Source organism: Numenius arquata, chromosome 11 (assembly GCF_964106895.1).
Source record: "Numenius arquata chromosome 11, bNumArq3.hap1.1, whole genome shotgun sequence".
Taxonomy (NCBI): Eukaryota; Metazoa; Chordata; class Aves; order Charadriiformes; family Scolopacidae; genus Numenius; species Numenius arquata.
Genome location: NC_133586.1, coordinates 2533864 through 2547811, shown reverse-complemented (window position 1 = coordinate 2547811; position 13948 = coordinate 2533864). Strand labels below are relative to the sequence as shown.

General features: G+C 47.0%; 3 protein-coding genes and 4 non-coding genes across 9 annotated transcripts in view; 1 reads left to right on the top strand and 6 right to left on the bottom strand.

Moving 5' to 3' along the window:
* The window catches only part of MAP2K1 (mitogen-activated protein kinase kinase 1), a 36983-nt gene extending 33185 nt beyond the window's left edge, over nucleotides 1-3798 (top strand). Inside the window, exons 9-11 of the mRNA XM_074156528.1 lie at nucleotides 726-787; nucleotides 1755-1800; nucleotides 2837-3798. Of these exons, the coding sequence (XP_074012629.1) occupies nucleotides 726-787; nucleotides 1755-1800; nucleotides 2837-2950 (222 nt within the window). The 3' untranslated portion in view covers nucleotides 2951-3798. The remainder of the gene's footprint in view (nucleotides 1-725; nucleotides 788-1754; nucleotides 1801-2836) is intronic.
* SNAPC5 (small nuclear RNA activating complex polypeptide 5) lies at nucleotides 3675-7705 on the bottom strand. Of its 3 annotated transcripts, XM_074156531.1 has the most exons (4): nucleotides 7581-7704; nucleotides 7046-7129; nucleotides 6261-6413; nucleotides 5214-5499 (listed from the first exon to the last, which is right to left on the bottom strand). In XM_074156531.1, the coding sequence occupies exons 1-3, from the start codon at nucleotides 7668-7670 to the stop codon at nucleotides 6309-6311; spliced, it is 279 nt and encodes a 92-aa protein (XP_074012632.1). In that variant the 5' UTR covers nucleotides 7671-7704; the 3' UTR covers nucleotides 5214-5499; nucleotides 6261-6308. The 3 variants fall into 3 exon arrangements, with proteins under 3 accessions (XP_074012631.1, XP_074012633.1, XP_074012632.1); XM_074156530.1 differs by having other exon boundaries at nucleotides 3675-6413; nucleotides 7581-7705; XM_074156532.1 differs by lacking the exon at nucleotides 7046-7129 and having other exon boundaries at nucleotides 4429-6413; nucleotides 7581-7670.
* Nucleotides 7706-8004: 299 nt separating this feature from the next.
* RPL4 (ribosomal protein L4) lies at nucleotides 8005-13578 on the bottom strand. The gene is made up of 10 exons (XM_074156780.1): nucleotides 13504-13578; nucleotides 11916-12087; nucleotides 10982-11088; nucleotides 10397-10535; nucleotides 9898-10022; nucleotides 9387-9516; nucleotides 8830-8986; nucleotides 8600-8683; nucleotides 8273-8393; nucleotides 8005-8187 (listed from the first exon to the last, which is right to left on the bottom strand). The coding sequence occupies exons 1-10, from the start codon at nucleotides 13504-13506 to the stop codon at nucleotides 8077-8079; spliced, it is 1149 nt and encodes a 382-aa protein (XP_074012881.1). The 5' UTR covers nucleotides 13507-13578; the 3' UTR covers nucleotides 8005-8076.
* Nucleotides 9265-9335, bottom strand: LOC141470620 (small nucleolar RNA SNORD18). The gene has a single exon (XR_012463503.1). It is a non-coding gene; the product is annotated as a small nucleolar RNA SNORD18 (small nucleolar RNA).
* LOC141470612 (small nucleolar RNA SNORD16) lies at nucleotides 10601-10700 on the bottom strand. The gene has a single exon (XR_012463495.1). It is a non-coding gene; the product is annotated as a small nucleolar RNA SNORD16 (small nucleolar RNA).
* Nucleotides 11169-11240, bottom strand: LOC141470610 (small nucleolar RNA SNORD18). The gene has a single exon (XR_012463494.1). It is a non-coding gene; the product is annotated as a small nucleolar RNA SNORD18 (small nucleolar RNA).
* Nucleotides 12160-12260, bottom strand: LOC141470613 (small nucleolar RNA SNORD16). The gene has a single exon (XR_012463496.1). It is a non-coding gene; the product is annotated as a small nucleolar RNA SNORD16 (small nucleolar RNA).
* Nucleotides 13579-13948: the final 370 nt, after the last annotated feature.

The window sequence follows — 13948 nt, the reverse complement described above, 5'->3', positions numbered from 1 at the left end:
AGGATCCACGGTCTAAGAGTGGAAACTCAACTCTGATCCTATAGCAAATGTCATGGAGAAGAAGACGATACTGTGCAGGTCTATACAGTACTACTTCTTTATTTATTTTTTATTTATCAGAATTCTTTTTGAATTCAGAACCCGAACAAACTCATTCCCTGGGACAGAATATTTAGATCAAAAGGATTACGGAGCTAAGGATGCGCAGCGCATCTTCCCTTCCCCAAACTGGAGATTATAGTAGTAAGGAGAATAACACTGGGCTAATTACTGCCAGCTGCTCTGAGCCTTCTTAATGACAGCTCAAGGCTGTGTTAACCCCAGTCAGGTGTGCGGATAGAGAGGAAAAAATACAACACACCCAACAAAAACCACCCCGCACCGTAGAAACTGTCTCTGATCCGATTTATTACTGAAACACCTAAAATCCAGCAGCTTTGATTAATAACCCAAATTAGTCAGTAATAAACTCAGTGTCTTGTCTTTTATAATTCATATGACATATTTCCTTTATTCATACACATGGAAGCTGAAGTCTGCCCGACGTTTGTTTCAGAGCCCGGTTTTGGAGGAAGGGCTGGGTAGTGCTTGGGGTTTATAGTTTTCGCAGACACAGGACACAACGTTGGTGGCTCTCTGGCAGGTGGTGCCTCATCATGTATTAGTGATGCTGAATGACTCCTGATTATTTTTTTTTCTTTTCTTTCTTTTTTCCTTCCCCTCAGCCACCTCCAAAACTGCCCAACGGTGTTTTTGGTTCTGAATTTCAAGATTTTGTTAACAAATGGTGAGTTGCAAAGGGATACGTTTGGTTTCAGCCCTGCTGTCTCAGTGTATCGATAACTTGGCAATCGGAGTCCAGACATGCAGCTCGTGGCAAATGTGGAGTAATTTCAATTAGCGTAATCATTTTTCTCCAGCTGCTCATGTGCCTAAAGCTGACTTTACAGGCACCAAAGAGAACCCCAAAGCTGAGAGAGATTCCCCTCTTTAAGATACAGTCTCTGTTTCTGCGTGCAACTTGGATTAGTGCTTTCGCAGCATTGAAGATGCCATAGTACTTAGGGATTCTGATCATACAACACACTTCTAAAGGAAGATCCTTACTTCGGTGGGTGACCACAGCATTCTGCAGTGCCTGCTCCATGAGATCCATGACTCTTGCAGGCTCCAGATGCTTTTTCCTTTCCCAGTGCTTCACTGACTAGTATCTTTATCACAGCAGTCATTCTCCCATCTATTTACTCTTCCAATTGCACGTCAGTAATACCTGCACTGAACCAGCATATTCAGTGCGAAGGGAGGCAATTCGTTACAGTTTGAAAAGTTAGTTTATTTATTAAAAGCTATGTATACATATTTACTGTTTTCAAAAGGAAGAACAGTAACGCAATAACTGTCCTTGATGCTGAGCTTGAACAGAGTTGGGTAAAAGGAACTTAAGGTGTAAAGCAGTTGATACTGTTGAGTTTTCATTTAAATGGGAATTTGATCTCTCCAGCTTGGTTACAGACGCTCACTCCTGCCCCCACTGAACGGTGTCAGACAATTCAGGATTTCACACCTAAAACTGTACCCACAGAAGGATACTGACAGCCCCAGGTCTGTGTTTGAGAGGCACTACGTGACCCGAGGCTTTTATCTAGAGTGCTGCCTTCAGACCAAAGCACCAAAGCAGTACCTACATGATAAGACTTGATCTTTATTTTAAAAGATACTGCTGTGTAACTTTTGTAATGCTTTCTGTTTTCCAGTTTAATTAAGAATCCTGCTGAGAGAGCCGATTTGAAGCAGCTGATGGTAAGTAAAGGTTCTTAAACTAAGAGTGCTCTTCTGGGCAGGTTGGGTTCCTCAGGTGACCTCAGATGGGGATCAGAGCATATGGCCTGGAGTGCAGTTCGTGGCCCTTGGCACGAGCAGCTCAAACAGTTTGAGTCGGGGCTGCTTTTCTGATCTAGAGATCGAGGGGCTGCAGGCTTTTGCTCACTCTTAGAACAGGGACTGGTGAGGAGACCTAAACTGGTGGGTTTTGGAGTCTGCCATTTGCTAATTACAGTAAGTATATCACAGAATCACAGAATCTTCTAGGTTGGAAGGGACCTTCAAGATCATCTTGTCCAACCATCAACATATGACATAATTATATGACATAATGCGGTTAAATTAATTAGCAAAACAATTCTCTTTCTTGGGTTTATCAGTCAATAATAAAAGTAATAATCTATACACTTTAGGAGGGTGAAAGAGCAAAATTCCACATACCTTATGGACTGGTTTAATATACTTTCATCAGCTTTTGTGAGACTCAGAATTTGCCCCTCTCTGCTTTTTCACCGTGCATTTTTTTTCTACGTGAAATGACCCTGTTGGTCTCAGTGAATCTTTTCACGGGCTTAAGTGCAACGCAGGGACTGAAGTTCTACTGCAGAAAATCCAGCTTTCCCTGCCCTGATCCTTCTGTACAATAAGGGCGTGAAAAACACTCAGACCTTTATTACAAAAAGCCTTTCTGTGCACAGGCAGACTTTTTCCAGAGTGTTATCTGGAGTGGCTGAGTCACATCCTTATCGCATCCCGTGGTGTAAGTGTTCTGCAGTAGGCACTGTGTGTGGGCAGGTTTCCTCTGGAATTCTTTGCAACGTGTGCATTTCACGTGCCGGTTATTTCGGTTAATCCTGCAGAAAAGCTTTCCTGCTTACTTCAGGTGGTTTGCCAAATTTTATAGCTGGCTGGAATACTGAAAGTAAACTGGATTTATTGTAGTTCGTGTTGTCATTCAGAATTAGTATTTAACGGAGCGAGTGCTTGAATAATATTATTTTTTTCCTCTGCTCAGATTCATGCTTTCATTAAGAGATCTGAAGCGGAGGAGGTGGATTTTGCGGGGTGGCTTTGTTCAACCATAGGCCTTAACCAACCCAGCACCCCCACGCACGCTGCGGGCGTCTGACCGGGGGGAGAGCAAATCCCGTACTGTGCATCTGTTCACGACAACGCTATTTCGGTCCTATTTCCTCAGCTTGTACCTGTTCAAACACGTTATTTCACCTCTTAAGGAAGAATGTCTTTATAGCATGTGCCAAATGGTTTTAAAATTTTGTCAGAAACTAATTTGTATTGTATTGGGTTACGTTTGTTTACTGACCAAAACGTTCAGGTGTTTCAGTTACAGTGCTTGCTGATTTTAAGTGAATATGGATATTCTTTCTTAATGAAAATATCGCTGGGGGCGTCTACCCCCCAGCTTGTTTGAACTTTATCAAAGTTTCTTTGTAAATCGTTGGTACTTCAATCACGCTTACCTAATCTCCCGTGCGAAAAGGGTTAGGGATGCTCCTAAACTGTCTCTGTCGAGCATGCTTTTGCTGCTGCCAAACCCTATCTGAAAGTTAGACCTAACGGTCCCAATTTTGCTGTTGTTTAGAGATTTCTCTTTCCAGGTAAAGAAGGCGAGAGCTCTGCACTTCTTGGGATGTACAGGGCGATATTCGAAGTGTAGACTTGTTCATATTTCTATATTTATTTTTAAAACATATCATCATACTTGGATTTAGTGGTGTACGTCTTTCTAATTGATTTTTAAAAGTTAGTTCTCGGAAGTGTCCTACAGAATCAAGAGAAAGATCCAGGCAACTTGCTTTCTTTTAACCTAAGAAAATCATGACAACTGTGTTAGTGTCTGAAGCGTATGAAGATCCTTTATTGTTTTATTCTCTCAGATGTTTAGCAATGGATTCTCTTAATAAATATATTATCAAGTAACTTCTCGAAGCTTTCTTTAAACCTCAAAAACTTAACCGAAGCCTTAATCTGAAGTCATTGCTGTATTTATTACACGCTCTTTCTCTGTGTTTTTCCACAAGTGTGCAACACGCACAGTTCCAAGAGGTATGGGTTTGCGTATGTAAAATGACAGTGTGTGAAACGGGGCTTGACCCAGCACAGACTTGCTCTCTCTAACAGCCCTGCTGAGCAGCCCTGTAACAAGTTTAGCTCCTTGAAAGGATGTTTCGGACGCAGAAATACCTGAAGTTCCTTCTCAAAAGGAATCCAAATCATTCTAGACATGAACTTCCCACTTGGCCAACAGTATCGAGTAGCAGCGAGAGGGACAGAATAACCCTCAGCCCATCAGCGGTAGGAAACGATTCATTGACACATCCAAGGCTTCCTTCAGCTTGTCCCCCCTTGAGTGTGACTGGTGGTAGTGACAAGGCTGTGTAATGTTGAATTTAAAATCTGCCCTGAGCTTTATCTGTGAATTATACACACCAACATACAGGAAAACAACGGTGCTGCTTACATTTTATAAAAAGAAAGATGCAGTGCCTGAACAGAGCTTTAGTTTGAGAGGCTTAAATCCCATTTTACTTGTGTTCCTCCCCAGAGAGCAGTAACTGGCACAACGCCACACGGGTAAATGCAGTGGGACACCGGGCACAGTATTTTATTGCAACACACGATAGAACAATATCTTAAGCAAGCAAGGGGCACATTCACCAAAGGTAGCAGGAAGAAGGGATATAAAGTATATTCACAAAAGCTATTCTGAAACATGCTCTGGGAACAAATAACGCTTTTTAACAGTCAGAATTACCCTTTGGAGATGAAACCCTGGAGCAACTCCTCTAGCAAAGCAAAGGCAGCAAGTGCTTCGGCTGTAAGAAGGAGCCCAGTGAAGTGCCCTGAACCTGGAAGGGAAGGAGGGGCTGAGCCTGGCTCCGGAGCTCCTGGCACATGGACCTGCAAAGAACTGGACGTGCCGACCTCTAGTGTTTTCAGCTCAGACTTTCCGTTTATTTTTACCTGTGAGTCTTGGGAAAGCTTTGCTAAATCTTCTAAGCTCCTTCCTTAAGACAGCCAGGATTCTCAAAAACCAATTAGTTCTCAGTACAAGATGAAGCCACATTTACATTCCACCATCCAGTTTCTATTGCTACAAACCAAATCAACAATCTCTCCTCAAACAGTGGCAGGAGCTCACTGGAGGTTGAATCCTGGGTTCTGCCCACACCCAGGACACTGGACACTTTTCCAAGTTCCTTTCCTGCTCTTAAAAGCAAACCTCAGCAGGTGATTTATTCTATTTTCTCCAGGTGATGCCAGAGACAGCCCCTTTAGGTACCAGCTGGGCAACAGAACCCTGGATGTAGCTATTTTCCTAGTAGGACAGCTGACAGAGGGGCTGAGATAAAATATTACTTCTAGTGCTTGCCATCAGCTTCACAGATGATTTTATTTCTGTGCTTTAAAACAACTCTTCAAGAATTGATAAAAGAACCAGCTGCACCACACGCTGTCTGCGCTCCACCAGGAGAAAGAACACTTTTATTGTCTATTGGTAAGAGCAGCACTAGCTTGTTACCGGAGCATTAAAGACACTGTGGAGGGGACTTCACATCACTTTCCATTTTATAACTAAGTTCTTAAAACTCCTCATACTCCTCCTTGAAGATCGCTTGAAAGCAGAAGACGGACTTGCATTGATTTATAAAGTTACTGTCAGGAAAAAGAAAATAACACCGATTTAAAAGTATTAGCTCCTTATTACAAGTAACATGCATCAATTCTTACCATACAATTTGTGGACAAATAAAAGGCTAATTGGCTGCTACTCTGACAGAGCAAGGAGTAGAAAATACTTCCGAGTCAGAGTGACAGTACTTAGGAAGAGCACCAGTGGGTACAGAGAGAGGCCACCTCGTTACTGCGCTCAGAATTAGGTCGATGGAGCAGCATCTGCTTCCCCCAGTGCAAGAAGAGACACGATCACATTTACAGGGAGTGTTAAGTCCAGTTTTCCGTGTAACTGAGACCACGGCAGCTGAAAGCCCGGAGACAACCCTGGCCACATCTTTTCTCACTCTGCATCTTAGAATTCCCAGTTTAAGTAAATGAGGTTGTAATATAATCATTGGTTCAGCAACCAGCCTCTAAGGCCCGGTTTTATTCTTCAGCATCAGAAAATAACAGCTGAATTATTGCTTTTATTGTACGTGTTAAATTAGTCTGACTTGATTAACGACTTCTCTTACCCACCTATATAGATACAGTAAGCTACATTAGCTTTTAAATGTGGAACGGGTTATGCTACATATTTGTGCAGCAATTTTTCATTCTTTTAACATCTAAGTAAGTCAAGATGTGACTTTCATGTGTTCAAGGGTAACCTCCCCAGACTCCCAGGAGTCTTGCATATCATAGGGTTCGTATCCGTGTACAGGACAAAATGGAAATCAGTTGGTGAGTTTTATACGAACAAAGAATTTCCTGAGTCTGTGTTAAAAAGCCTCTCTGATTTTTTTCTCTCAAGAATCGGATTCCTCCTCCTCTTCCTCCTCTTCATGATCTTGAAGACTTAGGTGTAATTCAGTTTGATTGATAGCAGCCTCGTTGTCCATCTGCCCGAGAGTCTGTCACAATAAAAGAGTTTTATCTTATCTTGCTAATTACCAAGAGCAGCAGCGATACAGAACGCTTCTCACATCACTATTACAACTCTACAGCGAGTGTCTTTTAGAAAAATAGTACTAGAACAAGCCCATCACGGGGAGGAGCACCAGTTCTCCAGAGAGGAGCTTCAACTAGTTGAGGCTGACCGTGTGCTCAGCAGAAAGTTCAGAGGACACGGGTACCTCCATCCCCTACCATCGGCTGGATAAAAACCAGCGTGTCACTGTAACGAGTATTAGACACGATGCTTAATAAAGGGCCAGCTGACGCTGCGCCCATATGAAGCGGGTATTTCCCAACCTCCCTGGAAACAACGTGTTGCTTTTGAGGATGGGAAAAGGCAAAAAAATCCCTTTGAGACCTAAAACTGGGCAACTGGGCAGATTTCACAGCTGGGCCTTCCCCTTAACGAGCAGCACAAACAAGGTCCACACCGAGAACTCCGGGTGAAAACCGCCCACAGAAACACCTCCACCCGCTCGGATCGCCGCAGCCCCTCTCCCCGGCCCCGGTACCTGCGGGCACGGCCCCGCTCGGGGGAGGCCGGGCCCTGGCTCTCCCCCCTCCCCTTCCCCGACAGCCCCTTACTTACTTCGTGGGTCCCCTCTGCGGCGGCGGGGGCGGCTCCGGCCTCCTCCCCGGCGCGGATCATGGACTGCAGCGCCAGCTCCTCCACCTGCCAAGGGCAGCACAGAACGCGGGAATTCATCTCACCACACAGAAATTAAACTTTTTTTTTTTTTTTTTTTTTTTTTTGAATAATCAGCAACAGTAAGAGCTTTTAAAACCTTCCGGCTTCAACACACCGCGGGCCACCCCCGCCCCGGCGGCGCTGACGGGGGCTGTGGGGTTCACGGCAGAGCAGGAAGGAAGGGGCGGCGGGAACACCCTCCCCTCACGGCCGCTGGTTCCCAAACCCGGAGCGCGAAACGCCTTCAAACACACAAAAAACAACCGAGAAGATAAAGCGGGGCCGGGGGCAGAGGGGCAGGCCCTGCCTTGCCGCCTCCCCGCTGAGGGACCAGGCCTCCCTCCACCCACCGCCGCCCGCTGAGGCACCGGGCAGGACCCATCCGCCCTCCCACCTCCCCGGGCTGTCCCCTCCGCCGTCCCCCGCCGCCGCTGACCCTGAGGCGGGTGAGCTGGTCGTGCAGCGCCGCCTTCACCCGCAGCAGCGTCTCCTCCTCCTTGCGCAGCTCCTGCAGGCGGCTCAGCATCCTCCGCCGCCGCCGCCGGGCCCCGCCGCCACAGCGCCCCCTGCAGGGCGGGAGGAGCCGCCGCTCCCCGCCGCCAGGCCAGGCCCCGCCCTTCCTCGCCTGACGTCACGCCGACGCAATACGTAGGTTTCCGGACGCTGCTCTACGTCACGGCGTCGCGCGGCACGACCTGAGGTAGGGAGGGGGTAAATCCCGGCGCGGGGATGTCAGGGAGGGAGCGCAGCGACCGCCCCCCTTTCCCTCTTCTCTAAGGAGTTTCCATTTTAAAACCCGCTCAGAAACGTGTGTGTCCCGTCCCCCCCCCGCCCCGAGAGAAAGCAGAGCAGACACCAGTGACGTCATTTCTCTGTTCCACCCATTTATTTGCGGTTTGGTGACGCGGAGGGGAGGAAGCGCCGCCCGCTGTTCACGCTTGGGCCTTGGCAGCCGCCTTGGTGGGCTCTGCCTTGGGTTCAGCCGGGGCCTTGGCCTCCAGCTTGGCCTTAGCCTTGGCCTTCTTCTCCTCCTTCAGTTTGTGCTGGAAGAGACAAAGCAGATGCACGGTCAGAGCCCTGAACCCCCATCTCCCCTTCGCTAGCTTCCCCCCCCCACACCCCACTCACGTTCCGCGCGTGGCGCAGGATGGTGTTGCGGCGCATGGTTTTGGCGTAAGGGTTCAACTTGATCATGATTCGCAGGTTCTTCAGCGGGTTCTTCTTCAGGACTCTGCGGTGAATCTTTTTCCTGAAAAGAAGGGACAGGGATCAGGATCTCGTCTCACAATTCGTGTCGGGGAAACCGTAATTCCTAGTGTTTATACCCGGGAACTGAAGAAACCCCTCCTCCCCCCCCGCCCGCCCGCCATCCCGCTGCTGCAGAGATTCATTCATTCCCCGTCTCGCTACAAAGCCTCGCAGTCGGCAGTTTCTCGTTAAGAGGAGAGCGATTACTTGGGAGCACGCAGCGCCTTCTGGATTTCCTGGCTTCTCATGATCCTTCCAATGTCCGTATTGGTCATCTTGTGCATGGGCAGGCTGCGGAACAAAGGGTCAGATGATAAAAATCGACAAATTCAATAAAAACAGGCATTTAGGGGAAAAGCACCGGCGTTCGTTTGCCACCCGGCGACGGCAGAACCCGCGGCAGGAGGGGCTTTTTACCCGGCTCGGGCTGCGCTTACTTGTAGTCGCTCTTGAGGGTGGCAGCTTTGCGCCAGGTGCCGTAGAGATCGTCCAGTTTGCGGAAAGCGCTTTCCGTCCAGATGCAGAAACGCCCGACGTGGCCACCGGGAGCGAGTCTCAGCAGGTTCAGCTTGTTCACATCGAGGAGAGTGATTCCTGTCGGAAAAAACAGGCAAAGACCCCCCTTTCAGCTGGGATTCCCATCAAGGAATGAACAGGGCCTTATTGGCTTTTACATTACAGTTACATAGCCCTATGTATGAAAATCATTAATTTTTAAAAAAATAATAGCTTTTTTCCCAGTAACAAACTCGACAGACTCGCTTTTAACTGCTCCAAACGCAGCTTCGGGTTGTTACCAAACTACAACGTTTGTCCCAAACATCCTCAACATCCCCATAAGGCTCTTTCTGAGAATGTATTGGCTCCGTCAGCAGGTCAGAACTTCCACAAAATCATGTGTTTCAGAAACACGGACCGATGAAGTGGAATCTCATCATTCCAGGCAGTTCCTTCTCCCAACAGAAGGGTTAACCATCCCCCAAGTCCAACTTACCTGGGATATTCCGGAAAGCTCTGATGATGCCGTTGTCCTCGTTGTAGATGATGCAAGGTCCCCTGCGCTGGATGCGACGGCGATTCCTCATTTTACCCTTTCCGGCCCGCATACGCTGGGAGGCATAAACCTAGATAAAAAAAAATAAAATAAAAATCAAACTTGTGAATATTCAAAATAGTCCAAATCCCACTCGTGAGACACAACAAAACTGCTCGAGTCAGAACTTCACCATCATCACTGTTCATCTGCAACACGGACCAGTGAGAAGCTCATCATTCTTATGGAGTCAAAAAAAAAAAAAAAAAAGCTATTAACGTTAATCACCACTGAAACGGAGACACTGAAACTAAATAGAGCAAAGCAGCAGGGTAAGAAATTTACTTTGCTTAAATTCTTTTTTTACAGTTACTTGTAGTTTTATTACCAAGGGATTTCTAGCAGCACCAGATCACAGCAGAACTATTTGGAATTCCTACCGTAGCAGAAGAACACACCTGCAGCAACTCACCTTTTTGATGTCATTCCAAGCTTTAAGCTTCTTAAGGAGGAGAACGGCTTCCTTGGTTTTCTTGTAACTCTCAACTTTGTCCTCAACAACCAGAGGAAGTTCTGGAATCTCCTCGATGCGGTGGCCTAGAGAGGATTTTACAAGACACCGAGTTACTCGCTGCCCCTGGCTGTTATTAACCCGTCTCAAGGTTATTGCCGTGTGTATTCGGAAATGATACAACGCCAGCAACAGCGGAAATTAAAATTTGTGATCTATTATTCAGGCATTGGAACTACAGTAGTGAAGTTTCAGCAGGGTCTTGTGTGTCTGCCTCAGACGGCGCTTTCTCTACCGAATAAATATTAAGCAAACCTTTGGCTTCCACGAACAGAAAACAAACTAAAATTCTTTAACTCTTTAAAAAAAAGAGAGTTTACTCAAAATGTTTCCTGGGGATGGCTCATCACACAGTTCCCGATACTGCTCAGGCAAACTTTTCCAGAGGCAGAATTCCCACCTTTAGACATGACCAGCGCTGGAAGAGCGGACGCTGCCAGAGCGGAACAGATGGCGTAACGCTTCTGAGTTATATTCACTCTCCGGTGCCAGCGGCGCCAAGTCTTGGTGGGGGCGAACATGCGGCCTCCACGACACATCTACACACCCACAGTTAAGAACAACCTTTTGGGAGTTTCTTTTTCTAGCGCGACTCTCGAATCCTTGCTCAGTGTTAATTGTTCGTCAACCCTCTGTACCAGTACACCGACAGCAGGCAACTGTCACTGGGCACAGAGTCAGACGCAAATTACGACATCACGGCAAGACGGTACGTGCCAGGAGATTCGAGACATCCACCGCTTTTGCAGGGGGGAAAGAAAGAAATCAATCAATGAAAGCTTCTGTTCGTTGAAACAAGTCTGAATTGGCATATAAAAGTTCTAACCACATTACAAATTTCTCAGACCTGGTGGCCCAGATGACTGTAGGCAGCCACTACCCCAAGTAGAAGATTTCATTTCACATTTAGATACTTAAAAAATAATTCTTCTGCTTGATGAGGTCATCTTTACACCCGATGCAAGCGGCAGCAATGAAAGGATACATTCCCAAAGGCACCCTGGCCAGAGCGGTGAGTTCCACCACCTCGTACTCGAGGAATACGAGCAACAGCTCTCCCAGTTCCCCAAGATTCGGCACTGGTCTGATGACCTGAACAGAAAGATTTTAATTGGGATAGTGTCAACACTGTAATTTTCCCAGAAGTCACAGATATGCAGAATTCAAGACCACCAATCAGGACTTCCACCGTTATCATGTGTTTCAGAAACACGGACCAATGAAGTGGAATCTCATCATTTCAGTAGAACAGATCCCCATCAGGTAAATTAACTCTTACCATATTAAAGGTCTGCCCAGCTCAGAACGGAGTACGTGAACATACTCATTTCTAAGCCTGATCCTCAATTTGGAGATCCACACCAGCACTGCTGTTCCTACTGGCTTAAAATGTTTATTTGAAACACCATCAGAAATAAACTTGAAAATGCGCATTCCTGGCACAAATTTCTTGGGAAGCAGCAGCTGTTTGCACCTACGAGCTTCTGAAGCCACTCTAACAAACGCCCCCAATTTGCATAGGTTTTCGTCTTGGCAAATGCCTCACATGAGCCTCCTGTGGTCAACGTGGAGCGGGGATTATAAAGCGCAGGGTTTTCACCACAGTTTTCTGCCTGACACACTTTCAGACATTTTGTGGAATGCAGATTCCACTTGAGGGCCTAGGAAACACCATTTCAGGAAAGACGCCAGCTCCCAAGATTTTTACAACACCTAGCTGTTCTTCAGAATAATTAAATTGTATGAAATACAACTTTTTAAGTCAGATTGTTAATAACCAGAACAGCCGCCTTACTTCCTATACAGAATCCCACTCAACAGCACTTCTCCTACTTCTACATGTTTCAATTTTAGCCCACCTATAATGAAAATCCAAGTCTAATACAAGTATTTCTGTCTGTTTTGTGGTCCAGCCATACCTGCAAGTTCACTGACAGCATAGGGCTGCCGGTTGTTCTTGCGCAGGTTGGTGTGAACGAAGTTCACAACGTCAGGGCGAATGGGAGCCTTGAACACAGCAGGCAAGGTGACATTTTTGCCTGATGCTTCCCCCTTCTCAGAGTAGACAGATATTAACGGTCGAGCGCAAGCCTGAAAAAGAGAAAGGAAAAACTCTTAAGCACAAGTTAAAGTAAATGCTTATCATTCAAATCCATCAAATATTGCTCAGAACGAAGGGGTGTTCAGTTCAACAGTGCCAGCACACTGACAGCAGGCAACTGTCGCTGAACACTGGATAAGACGCAAATTACATCATCACAGCAATAATTTTCACTTAACATAGTGTTCCTCAGCACAACCCACCTTCAGAACATGATACCTGAAGTTGGAAATTCAAGATTTCCAAATCATTTGGGTAAAATTAATCTATAGACTTGCATCTCTAGGCTCTTTGGTAACACCTTTTAAACTACTTCCCATCTACTATTTAAAAAACCCTACATTAAACCCACCTGTGTTGATTCAGTTTATCAAAGTTTTGTTATATAGATTACGTTTAACAGCTGAAGTGCTGTAACCAGCTTCTGAAACATAATACAGGCTCACAATGACTGCAGGCAAGGAAACTAAGTTAACTTTCTGTGAAGTCTGGGCCCTCTAAACAATTCCTGGAGCCTCAGAACTGTGAGGTGAAAAACTCAACTGCTTGCAGCCCCAGCTCCCCTTCAAAAAACTGAAAAAAATGTAAAATAATAGCTTGCTAGTCTGAACAGCGCCCTTTATTAATCAATCTTTTAGCAAAGTATCTTCTTTCTCACCCACAATTCATTTTAGAGGCATTAAAAATACTACAAAACTAAAAACTAATGAACCAATAGCAATGTAAGGACTATCTGTGTTTCTAATACTTGTTACTCGCAAGGCACTGACCCCTGGAGTTAGTGCAGAGGCCCCAACACAAGAAGGCAACAAACTTTATCAGGCTGAAGGAACCAGAACACAATCTGAATTGTATTAGCAAGAAACGTTGTTCATTTGCAACCTGCTTCCAGACCAAGCGCTTTTAAAGCCTGTTTCAGAATAAAAATAATAGTAATTGGTAAAAAGTTAAAAATGGGTGTTATGGAAACTGTTCTTTTAACTCTATTTAAGCTCAAAAGCTTGCGCGTGGTTTGCTTTGCTCTAGAGAACTACGTGAGGAAAATGAAAGAGGCCTGCCAGCAGGCGATGCGGGCCCCATCTCCCACACGGCGGAGGAAAGGGTGGCTTCCAGCGGACCAGGCTAAGCTCTCGGCCGCCACCCTCTCTACGGCCCGCCCCGGGCCCTCGCCCACCCTCCCGGCCGCGGCCTCCCCACACGGGCTCCACGCGGCAGGCCGAGCCCTGACGGCTCCAAAATGGCGGCCGCTGGGCCGCCCTCCCCACGCCGCCAGCCCTCGGGCTGCCCGCGATACGGCTCTACCCGCCAGCCCTGGCTCCCGCCGGCCTCGACCCACTACCCGCCCCGGATCACCGGCGGCTCCATCCCCTCCAGACCCGCCGCGACCCCGCGGCCCACACCCTCACCATGGTGGCGGCGGCGGAGCCTCTCGTGCTCCTGCCCGCGTCCGCCGCAGCCTCCACCGGAAAAGGAAGGACTCGTTCCTCACCCAGCGCTATGAGCGATGTCCTTCCGCACCGTGTACATCGCCTTCTGCCTCGCCGGCCGCTCGGCTCCCGACCCCGGCCTCAACCCGATCCCCTTCGCGTACGCTTCGACCCGCGGTGCCGAGCTCTCTCCCTCCGGGCACCTCCATCCCTCTCGGTCGCCTCCCAAACCGGCGGACTCTTTTTCTGGCGGAGGGATTCGGCGTGACGAGTCACTGATTCTCACAGAAATTATAAATTTTTTATGGGATTTTTTTTTTTTTCATGCGGAGGCATACGACGAAAATAAATATAAATAAAACCTACTTGGGGGGAGGACACGCAAGAATAATTTTTTTTTTTTTTTTTTTGCCTTTCCTGGGTG